The 12,659-nt window shown below is 43.7% G+C and overlaps 1 protein-coding gene across 2 annotated transcripts in view; it reads right to left on the bottom strand.

The window, feature by feature from the left end:
- The window catches only part of RASA3 (RAS p21 protein activator 3), a 192,968-nt gene extending 187,882 nt beyond the window's left edge, over positions 1-5,086 (bottom strand). For both annotated transcript variants that reach the window (XM_063458648.1, XM_063458658.1), the window contains exon 1: positions 4,940-5,086. In XM_063458648.1, the coding sequence (XP_063314718.1) occupies positions 4,940-4,994 (55 nt within the window). In that variant the 5' untranslated portion in view covers positions 4,995-5,086. The remainder of the gene's footprint in view (positions 1-4,939) is intronic.
- Positions 5,087-12,659: the final 7,573 nt, after the last annotated feature.

Genomic DNA, 12,659 nt, shown 5'->3' with positions numbered 1-12,659 from the left:
TCCTCTTCAGATGGAAGCTCCCCTTCAGCCCTTATCTGAATCTAGCGCCGCTGTCTCTCAATGCTGGGTCAGGCTCCGTCCACGCTCCTCCACCACCGACGTCAGCTGGCGGGGGAGACCTAATGCGCACTTGCATTAGCATTTCCCAATAGGAAAGCATTATTCAATGCTTTCCTATGGGGAAAATCTGACTCGGGAGGTCCTCATGCAGAGCGTGAGGACGCCCAGCATTAGATAACGGACCAAAGGTCAGTTTCGATTCCAGAAGCACCCTCAGTGGCTGTCTAGTGGACAACCTCTGTGGACAGACTTAGAACTGCAATGTAAACAGTGCAGTTCTCTGGAACTGCATTGCAGCACTAGGTGCAAAAGGGACACTGCACCCAGACCACTTCAATGAGCTGAAGTGGTCTGGGTGCCTACAGTGTCCCTTTAACTTAGGAGAGTTAATAGAAGCTCCCAGCAGGAACATCACTCTCCTAAGGCTGAGAAGACCCCAGGTAAGAAGTCAAATATTTACCAAAAGGTGTGGCTACTAACCAGAGCACTCCTCACACCATAACCACTACAAATTAACAACAAATCTCAAAATACACTTGTCGTAGTCCATAACTGCTAGAGTGTCTGAATTCCTTGATTTTCTCAACATAGCAGGAGGGATTGAAGTGGAGAATGTACATAACTCTGTTAAACTTTAACCATGAATTGCACGTCATTCAATTATGCAGCTTTATACAGTCTCAGGTGTTAAAAATCTTGGCCAGGTTACAAATCATCCTTACAACCAGGCTATTGCAAAGAACAAAACATTGTTGAGAGTCACCAAGAGAGGGAGGCACTGAATAGAACATATACAAATACACGTGAGAATGTGCTTTCTGTAGGAGAAAGAAAATAGTAACAATATCCAGGTGCAAATGAACTGATTACTGTATAGATTATACACAATGTACAGTATTTCATTATAAATCAGTGAACAAGAAGGTCATATCATGAAATCACTTAAACTGCTGTAGGCATTGGTGTTTAGGAAATTCAAAGACGACAGACATATAGCCTCCTCTAGATTATAAGCACGTTCGAGCAGGGTCTTCAATAGCGTCTTCTTATCGTTAGAATTTAAAATAGTTTGTCGCTTATTTGCGATTATTATGTAAAACACTGCAAAATATGTTGGCGCTATACAAGTTACAAAATTAATAATTATTTTGCATTGGAAATGGTAGTGTACTTGGATATATTAGACAGGACAGAATAAAGCTTACCATCTAAGCGGATAGTACTTCAGTTTAAGGGGACCCAAATGTGAATTTATTTATTTTTAATTAGAGGATGAAATGTGAAATCCGTTTTTTCTTTTTTAAATAGAACATGGAAACAAAATGTAAAAAAATAATAATTAAAAAGATTAATATTTAAAGGGGGATTTGCAGTTCTGCACAAGGCAATAATTCCATCCAATGCATAGTATTAATAGAATTGATGTCTGAGCTGATAGCAGCTGCATGCTACATTGTGATTGACCAATCTTGCTCTTACGTGTATTTGGCTTTTTTTAAAGAATCGGTTGGTGACGTGTAAGCAATTATAAGCAACGGTGTGCATGGAGATAGTGACTATAACTCATTCAGTGAGCATGCATTGTTAGGGTAATTGGGGTGTCCCTTTAACCCCTTAAGGACCAAACTTCTGGAATAAAAGGGAATCATGACATGTCACACATGTCATTAAGGGGTTAAACAGGAAAGTAAATCTGCCCCAGCTGTATAGTCAATGAAAACCACAGAAAACTGTTACACCAAAGGTTTAATGCACTGAGCAGTGAATTGGAGTGAATCTATGACTGATTTGCAAAATTTATACTAAAACTGCAAATCCAATAAGTCTACTGCTGACTGGTATCTAAAGTATCAATCTGCTGACAGACCTGGTGAGTACAGAGTTCTACAGTTGTGTCAGTTTTTATTTATATGATAAAATGCACGTATTAAACGATGGACAGAGGATGATTTCTGTTCAAACTGTCCAAGGTCACAGTTGGCTAGAAGCAGATTGCCCAAATTGTTGCAGAACTAGTCCAGGTTACAAACATTTCTTACTACCAGGCTATTACAAAGAAAAAAACATTGCTGAGAGCCACCTAGACTGTTCCTCTATATTAATAAACTCCACTTTTGATAAACAAATCCCTGTGGCTAAAAAAAAAAAAAAAAAAAAAAAAAAAAAAAAAACAGAAAAAAAAACACAAACTCTGAAAACTATCATAAGGTCATAAAGTGAAAAAATAAACAAAACAAAAAAAATGTACATGTGCATTTGTGGTTTGTGTTAATGCGACTCCACCTTTAAGTGAAACGGATTCTCGTAAGATTTGACACGATGTAAAACCACAGCCAAACTGACAAGTTATGTTCAGTGCATGTGAAAGTCTTTCACAGTGATAAGGGCGAAAGACACACGATATTATCATTATTACTGGACAGGGTGCCAATGTGTGCACTGACAATACAATACCTCCCTTCCTAGAAAATCTATGAATAACCAAATTAAATTAGTAAAGATATAGAGTGATTGATTATGTTTATTTACTGATATGCATCACAATATCAAGGAGTCAGCCAGGAATTGTGCAGTTGATGATATGTTACACTGCCTCTCCTATCAATATGTTGATAAAGAGGTCAAAATATCTCTGCTTTACCACAGGTGATCCAATCTTATGGTAATATACTTTGGGAAGCGTCAGTGGATCACATGTACAAAGAGTCATAGGAGAAAAGGGGCCATAAGTCATGGGACAAGATATCTTTTCATGGTTTGCTTTACTTGGGGACTGCACTAGATTTTGCGATTCTTTTCCAATCAAATGCTAGATGGACAGACAAATGGAACATTTACGCTTTAATAGGTTAGGGGGTTTGTGTGGAATTGCTTACAAACGGCTGGTAAATAAAAGTAAACCACAGATCTGTTCTACCCATGACCTGTGAATAATTATTTACTTGTAGTACAGTTTACAATCTTATATGACATCATTGTTTTAATCTCATGCAGCCTATCTGTAAAAGACAACAACTTATGCCACACTTGACGCAAAGATAGGCAGTCCTGAATCTGAAGCCAAAAAATATATATTTCCCCCCCCCCAAGTTCAACAATTTTACAGATACCTCTATTCATCTTGATCCATGGAAGAGCAATCTCAAAACAAAAAGTGATTTACTGAACAGAAGGACATGATTTTAAGTAGGAGGAGATAAAAAAAAATATCCTGAAGATATTGTATGGCAATTGGGCGACAATAGAATTCACAGAGCTATATTTGGGACAAAGTTTAAGATGGGCAAAAAGATTTTTCTGGGCTCAAAGGAGATCTAATCCAACAAGAACTCTATGTTCCAGAGCCTCTTGTTTAAGAAGCTGATGTGGACATTAAATGTTTCTGAAATCAATTAGCCAAGCTTAGTAATCGGGCACATCATTCAAAGATGGTTTCTCTTTTAGAGCATTCTTCATTCACTGGCCTAGAGACTTCAACCAATAAGTTGCATATAGTTTAAAAAGCAACAGGCTGACATCAGTTAGTATTCAAGTCACCATAGTCTGCTTTACACAGATTTTCCACTGGGATAGAATAATGAGTGCTTTGTTGCATATAAAAGCTTTTGCTGTCCTGTGAGAGGTTTTGCCAGCAGGCAATGAGCTATGTTTTTACACATACACTGACAGACAGCTAAGAGCAGTAAATGGGGTTCACATGGTCACAGCATATAGGAGGAGGCAGTGTGTGAGTATTTACTGTGGGGCCCAACATGCAATATAGGGGGAATATATGCACGACAAGAAGCAAAAAAACATTTACAAGCCAGAATTATATGGTGATAGGCAACCATCCACTTCACAGCTGTTACTGTCATCTAGGTGTCCTATGACCCTCAGCAAATTAAAACCATCAATGGCTGGCTGGGCATCCTGTGAAACACAACAGCTGGAGAACCAAAGACTAACCAACATCAGCAAAAAGCATCACTTGACTGATTGTCACCACTTTAAGGACACTGATAGGTAGGATGACCAGACCGACACACAGAGAGACTCAGACTCCTTAAAAAAAGTCGATCATCAAAGTTCGATTATGTTATCAAAATTATTTTATCCCTGCCTTATACAGTGCATCACATCACGTTATAACCCAGGGCTGCACACTGTACACATAGGCACACACGGAGCGTTGGACTAATATCACAGCACACTGTAGGCGAAAGTAGAACTTGGTGGGGGGTCTGGTGGCCCCTATCAACCAGAACTCCACTGCGCACAGCATGTAACCCTGATCAGCTCCCAGCAACTACCGGGCAGAGCGGCCAGTGGTAGCCCAGTCCTGCCAAAGCGGGCAGTAATAGTTTAGTCCTGGCAGTGGTAGCCCGGTCCTGGCAGAGCGGGCAGTGGTAGCCCGGTCCTGGCAGTGGTAGCCCGGTCCTGGCAGTGGTAGCCCGGTCCTGGCAGTGGTAGCCCGGTCCTGGCAGTGGTAGCCCGGTCCTGGCAGAGCGGGCAGTGGTAGCCCAGTCCTGGCAGAGCGGGCAGTGGTAGCCCAGTCCTGGCAGAGCGGGCAGTGGTAGCCCGGTCCTGGCAGTGGTAGCCCGGTCCTGGCAGTGGTAGCCCGGTCCTGGCAGTGGTAGCCCGGTCCTGGCAGTGGTAGCCCGGTCCTGGCAGTGGTAGCCCGGTCCTGGCAGAGCGGGCAGTGGTAGCCCAGTCCTGGCAGTGGTAGCCCGGTCCTGGCAGTGGTAGCCCGGTCCTGGCAGTGGTAGCCCGGTCCTGGCAGTGGTAGCCCGGTCCTGGCAGTGGTAGCCCGGTCCTGGCAGTGGTAGCCCGGTCCTGGCAGTGGTAGCCCGGTACTGTGTGCCATGCTTCCCCCCGTCACTCACACTCTCTCACTCACCGATCTTGATTTTGACGCTCTGAAAGACCCGGATGCCCTCTTCCTCCACTGCCATGGTGCCGGCAGGTGAGCGCTGTCCGCGGCGGGATGTGTTGCTGCTGCCCCGGTCTCCTGCTCCTACCAGCGGCCAGAGGATTCATTCCCCGAGCCGGGGCTCCGGCGCTAGCTGGGGACAGTCCGCCCCGCCCAGCACGGCTCTGATTGGCCGCCGCTGACATTACTCAGGAAGGGGGCGGGGTCCCCGCTGGTAAAGGGGGAAGGGGCGGGGCCGCGGGTGAAATAATAGGAATGGTTAGAGCGCGGGGCCGGTCACACAGGGGAGACATGTCCACACAGCACATGGAGAGTGCATGCTGGCAGCGAGGCCCGGGAAGGGCTGGATGTATGTGTGCATGTCTGTGTCTTTATGAATGTGTGTGGCTGTCATGATGGGGCTGTGGCCCAGCACACAGACAGGAGCATAAAAAAGAAGACAAAGCCAAAGAACACTAGCAGGTTTGGGTTTCAATAACCTCCAAAGCCTGCTTATTGGTTAAAATGGGACCTATAACTCCAAAACGTGCGTGTTGAAAATGTGACGTCGCTAGCACATTTAGTTTATTATGATGTTTTTAGGGGTGGTGCTATTTAGTAGCGCCTGGCGTCCGTAACGTTGGCCCAGGCCACTATACCAGATGCTGCTCGGAGGGAGAGGCGCTGCAGGTTAGGATAGTAACCTCCCGCTGCAGCACGGCCGCACCGATTGGGTGCTTCCACATGGCACTGATCAGGCACCGCGTGAGCGCACCAATCAGGTGCAGCCACACGGTGCCAACTGGGCACCATGACCGTGAGTCTACATTTTAAAATGTGACTCAAAATCCAGGGAACTGCCTTTAAGGGGAGGGGGATTTGATCACACATAGGGATCTGGGGGAATGGTCAGATTTCAGAAATTTTAAAAAACTTTGACACCCATGGGGTTTGAATGATACATAGTATAACTGAAACACAAAACCACTTCTTCCTTTAATCTGTTTATTTTTATAAATTGAAAAACATTTTGCCAATGGCTGTGACTTTTATTACGGATATCACTATTCCAATTTAAACATCAATAATAATGATAATCAACCAGCATTTTAAACTATGACCATTAACCATTTCCAGGCTCTGTCTCTTAAACCAAGGAGCCATAAATACATATTTCCAACCAAATAGGCCAAATCCACCCTCCTGTCATGCCCAGGAGGGTGACATATCCCATAATAAAGTCACGACAGGACTCCTGAAACAAAAAAGGGGATGTTGGGTGGGGCTGCAGCTCAATACTTACAGGCAGCCAACCTTGATTTGTCTGGCACAAGATGAGGTGAATACATTTTTGGGCGCCTTTAAATTTATACCCTGCGGTTCCCGCCGCTAGGTGACTCGCACCACAATTAACCAATCAGGGAACTAACCCTGAGCTTCCCGCCGAACAAACAGCGCACGCTGCCATACGCCTAACAGCTTGCTCAGGCTGCCTCTGCAAAACCCGACCTGATACTTACCCACGGTTCACGCAGTACGGACTGGTGCTGGGGGAGGCAGGATAAGACACATGGAGGGGCTGGGGGTGCAGAAGAAGACACGCGGAGGCGCTGGGGGTGCAGGATTAAACACATGGAGAGGGGGCAGAACAAGACACATGGAGGGGTTGAGGACAGGTGGTAATGAGACACATGGAGGGGCTGGGGAGAATGAGACACATGGGGGGCTTGTAGGGATGAGACACATGGAAGGACTGATGGAGGGGATAATGAGACCTGGAGGGGTTGGGAAAAAGACACAGAGGGTCTGGGGGGGGGGGGGCAGAGACAAACAGGGGCTGAGAATGGGACAATAACAAATACTGAGTGGCTGAGAAGGGGGCAATGACACACAGATGAGATGGGGAAGATGAAAAAGAGACACATAGAGGCTCAGGTCCTGGGAAAAGGCAGAGACACAGAAGGGCTGGGGAAGGGAATAATGACACGGAGGGCCTGAAAAAAGAACAATGACACACTGAGGGGCTGAGAAGTGGACAGTGACATACAGAGGGTGTGGAGAAGGGGACAGTGACACAAACTGAGGAGCTGGGAAGGGGACAATGATGCAAACAATGGCTGGGGAAGGGTATCTTGATACACAGAGGAGCTGGGAAAGGGGCCAGTAACGCACAAATTGGTTATGTTGCCTCTGAGACCGTATGGCAGCACAGGAATTAAATTAACCCCATCATGGCATACCATTTGCAAATGTAGACATCCCAGGGTATTGCAAATGGGGTATGTCCAGTCATTGTTAGTAGCCACTTAGTCACAAACCCTTCCCAAACTTTTTTCACAAAACAACTGCCTTTTCACTGATGATATCTTTAGCATTATACATTTTCTTCTCTGAAACACTCGTATTTATGTTCAGAGATGTTTCACAGGTGCAACAGCATCCACCATGACCAGGTTTTATAGTGTTTTTTTTTTTTTTTTTTAAGTTACAGGGTCAAATGTAAGGCTTGCCCATTTCAGTTTGTACCCATTGTTGTTTTGTTATTTTCCAGATTGATACCGTATGGTAGCCCAGGAATGAGAATTACCACCATGATGGCATACTATTTGCACAAGTAGACAACCCAGGATATTGCAAATGGGGTATGTCCAGTCCTTTTTAGTAGCCACTTAGTAACAAACACTGGCCAACGTTGCATTCATATTTGTTCTTTGCATTTTTCACACACAAATGGCACTTTCATTGATGATATTGTCGTGATACGTTATTGTCTCGCGCGCTGTTTAGTAATGCAACGCCGGAGATACGTCATACTCTGGCTCCTGGCATCACTGCAAGGTGCCCGAAGGAAGCAAAGCAGGGTGATTACAGCCGCCTTCCTTGCTGCCACAATAAGTCAGCCGCCCTCACTCCCTCAACTCTCCATCACCCGGCCGCCCTCCTCCCTCCCTCCCTCCCTCCCTCCCTCCCTCCCTCCCTTGAAATAGAACACCAGCCGCTGCCTCCCTCCCTCAGCTCTCCAGGAACTGCCCGCCTACCTCAGCCCTCCTATGTCTCAGGCAGCCGGTCACCTCGGGGGCTGAACAGGCTCACAAATCCCAGGCGCCAGCACCAATTTCCTGGTCATCATGGCATCTTGGAGCCTGGAATTTGTCGAGCCCTGGCCTAGGATTTCAGGCGGTGCCCCCAATTGCAATCGCTGGTGGGGAAACGGCGGGAAGTAGGTGAGTAGTAAAGACGGCATGGACGATCTATGCCACCCTCCAGCGTTTAGGACTGACTCCTTATGGACGGCATAGAACGCCTGCCATACTTAAGGCGTTAATTCACCATACAAGAGAGGATTTGTATAGAACACTTTGTTAATAAAGAATGCACATATTTGTTTTGCTCAAGACACCCATTGGAAATTAGATGCTAAGCAATATTGGAATTATAAAAGGTCCCCTTTAGTTATTAGTGCCTCTTTAAGATAAGAAAAAACAGGATGAATCAATAATTTTTTCAGTTTATATCAAAATATGGATCCAGAGGGCCGATATATCATTTTAGTCTGTCAGATTAATGGTGATTGGTATACCTTAATAAACATATATTTATCCAATAAGGCACCAGTCAAATTATTCTGTAAAAATGTAACTATAGTAACCCTATCTGTCAGGGCACTTTATTGATAGTGGGAGGATTTAATTGAGTGGCAAATCCTGTAATAAATAAGTTATTAGTTAACCAGATTATAGATAAAAAACTTTGTCAAACAATCAGTTGCGCTAAATAGATTATGTAAAAGACATGATCTATATCACTGTTGGAGACTCCTCCATTCTATAGACAGGGATTTTACCCACAGATCCAAAGTTGAAATAATTTTCCAACAAACATGCCCTTACAGAGGCTAGAAGAATATCTAAATAATACTATTATCCACAAAATATCCAAAGAACAGATACAATTGTTAAACCAACAGATTAAATTAGAAGAGGTTGAACAAGCAATCAACAGATGGGATCATTATAAATTTTCTGTACCCGATGAGTATCCTAATTTTTTTTACAAAATGTTTACAAAATATATTTTGCCATACCTGATTCTTGCATTTAATGAGATTGCATTTAAGGGATGGGTTTCAGATGACTTATTACAAGCTAATATTATTCCAATCCCAAAACAAGAAATATCTCCAAGAGAGGTTTCTAACTACCAACCAAATGTGGGCATAAAACTCAATGCTTCTGTTCAAAACCATATACTTTTGAAAAGTAGACACCCTAGGGTATTTCAAATGGTGGTATTTTAACATTTTCCATGCACTAATTCTACCACCAGTCTTTGTCAACCTTTTGAGTAGTCATTATTTTGTGTTATTTTGCACACACATTGTAATTTAGGCATGGATTCTGAGCCCCTGTTATGTATTACTGCCAAAGAACACCCCAAAATGTGTTCAGCAACATCTCCTAAATACAGTGATACCACCCATTTACAGGTGTGTCGTGTTCTCTGGAGGCTAAAATACCTTATTTTGAGGGTGCGCATTCCAGTTTTCCAACTTGGAATTTTCACAGCTGGTCATCATGTACCCATGTCCTATTTGGTACATTTTTGAAGCCGACCAATGTAATTTATCCCAATAAAACCATATATTTTTGAAAAGTAGACACCCTAAGGTATTTTAAATGGTTGTATGTTAACATTTTCCATGCACTAATTCTACCACCAGTCTTTGTCAACCTTTTGGGTAGTCATTTCTTTTGTGTTATTTTGCACACACATTGTACTTTAGGCATGGATTCTGAGCCCCTGTTATGTATAACTGCCAAAAGAACACCCCAATGTGTATTCGCAACATCTCCTGAGTACAGTGATACCACCTATGCATAGGTTTGCTGCGTTGTTTGGGGGATGCAATGTCGAACATCAGACATATGCTTTTCAAATTTGACATATCTTCTTTGCCTATCTTCTTTTTGGGGCCTTTTTACATATCCAAATATATTTTCTTGCCATGACAGGGCAATGAGTGAAAGGAGAAATAAGTTTAAATAACGCAGATCCAATTAGTCATAACTGGCCTTTGACCCCTAAACGTGCGTGCGCGTCTATTACGTGACGCTGTCATTACCGTGGGCAGATGTGGGGCTATAATATGGTGTGGATCCACATCGCCTGGCGTCCACATATATGCTGCAGCAGTCATGTATGCCAGTGCATTGAACGGCACCTCCATCACTGCTAGGAAGGCAATTCCTATTGCCAACACCACAAGGTGAGGTTCAATACGTGACATTACCCCCTACCTGAAAACCGCCCACAGAGCGGGCAGGACCAGGTTTTAGAGGAAATTTGGCAGGGAAAGAACGAATCTTGTGACCAGCATGTATGTCAGAAGCTGGAACCTAAGAACGGTCCTCAGGCCTATACCAACTCCAGTCCACCAAATACTATAAGGCACCACGAGAAAACCTGTAATGAATTATGGAGGAGACTTCGTACTCCTCCTGTCCAGAAATGATCAAAGGAGGAGGGACAACTGGAACTGTACACCTATTACAAATAAGGGGTTTGAGCAAGAAGACATGGAATGAATTAGGTTTACGCAAGGATGCTGGAAGGGCCAGGGAATAGGAAACAGGGTTAATTCTTTGAATAACACAAAATGGACCAAGGAATTTGGGAGCAAACTTCATGCTAGGAACTTTTACTTTGATGTTGCACGGTGATAACCACACCCTCTCACCCACCTGGTAGACAGGGTTGGCACCCCGCCATTTGTCAGCATGAAATTTGAAACGAGCAGTCACAGTTTCAAGAGCGGAGTTCTTTGGACCAAGTCTCACAAATAGAAGTAAGGCGATCATCCAGAGCAGGAATAACAGTGTCAGAGAAAACAGCCGGCAACACAGCAGGATGACGACCATTATTGACAAAGAATGTGCTATGTCCGGAGGAGTCATGGGTAGCATTGTTTCTAGCAAACTTGGCCCAGGGCAGCAATTAAGACCAATTATCCTGAGTATACAAGAACAAATGTGTGAGATATAGGCGCTTGTGTTGTGATTTATTTAGTTCTATTTCAGTATAGCAGCTAGAACACTATGTGGGTGCTCCAAAATCACCAACTGGTTGAATTATACAGAATACACACAGTACCAGGTGTAGAAGTGGTCAACCCCTGAACCGCTTAGTGATTTTAGTGCAGCACTATACAGGGAGTGCAGAATTATTAGGCAAGTTGTATTTTTGAGGATTAATTTTATTATTGAACAACAACCATGTTCTCAATGAACCCAAAAAACTCATTAATATCAAAGCTGAATATTTTTGGAAGTAGTTTTTAGTTTATTTTTAGTTTTAGCTATTTTAGGGGGATATCTGTGTGTGCAGGTGACTATTACTGTGCATAATTATTAGGCAACTTAACAAAAAACAAATATATACCCATTTCAATTATTTATTTTTACCAGTGAAACCAATATAACATCTCAACATTCACAAATATACATTTCTGACATTCAAAAACAAATCAGTGACCAATATAGCCACCTTTCTTTGCAAGGACACTCAAAAGCCTGCCATTCATGGATTCTGTCAGTGTTTTGATCTGTTCACCATCAACATTGCGTGCAGAAGCAACCACAGCCTCCCAGACACTGTTCAGAGAGGTGTACTGTTTTCCCTCCTTGTAAATCTCACATTTGATGATGGACCACAGGTTCTCAATGGGGTTCAGATCAGGTGAACAAGGAGGCCATGTCATTAGATTTTCTTCTTTTATACCCTTTCTTGCCAGCCACGCTGTGGAGTACTTGGACGCGTGTGATGGAGCATTGTCCTGCATGAAAATCATGTTTTTCTTGAAGGATGCAGACTTCTTCCTGTACCATTGCTTGAAGAAGGTGTCTTCCAGAAACTGGCAGTAGGACCAAACCAGTACTCCACCTCCACCTTGCTGGCGTCTGAGTCGGACTGGAGCTCTCTGCCCTTTACCAATCCAGCCACGGGCCCATCCATCTGGCCCATCAAGACTCACTCTCATTTCATCAGTCCATAAAACCTTAGAAAAATCAGTCTTGAGATATTTCTTGGCCCAGTCTTGACGTTTCAGCTTGTGTGTCTTGTTCAGTGGTGGTCGTCTTTCAGCCTTTCTTACCTTGGCCATGTCTCTGAGTATTGCACACCTTGTGCTTTTGGGCACTCCAGTGATGTTGCAGCTCTGAAATATGGCCAAACTGGTGGCAAGTGGCATCTTGGCAGCTGCACGCTTGACTTTTCTCAGTTCATGGGCAGTTATTTTGCGCCTTGGTTTTTCCACACGCTTCTTGCGACCCTGTTGACTATTTTGAATACGCTTCAGGAGCTTTGCAATTTTAAGAGTGCTGCATCCCTCTGCAAGATATCTCACTATTTTTGACTTTTCTGAGCCTGTCAAGTCCTTCTTTTGACCCATTTTGCCAAAGGAAAGGAAGTTGCCTAATAATTATGCACACCTGATATAGGGTGTTGATGTCATTAGACCACACCCCTTCTCATTACAGAGATGCACATCACCTAATATGCTTAATTGGTAGTAGGCTTTCGAGCCTATACAGCTTGGAGTAAGACAACATGCATAAAGAGGATGATGTGGTCAAAATACTCATTTGCCTAATAATTCTGCACTCCCTGTATAATGGTATTTAATAACTCACCCTTGGAAATTGGGGTGGTT

This window comes from Pelobates fuscus, chromosome 1, assembly GCF_036172605.1.
Source record: "Pelobates fuscus isolate aPelFus1 chromosome 1, aPelFus1.pri, whole genome shotgun sequence".
Lineage (NCBI taxonomy): Eukaryota > Metazoa > Chordata > Amphibia > Anura > Pelobatidae > Pelobates > Pelobates fuscus.
Note: the sequence above shows the minus strand (reverse complement) of the source record. Positions and strands in the feature narration are given on the sequence as shown.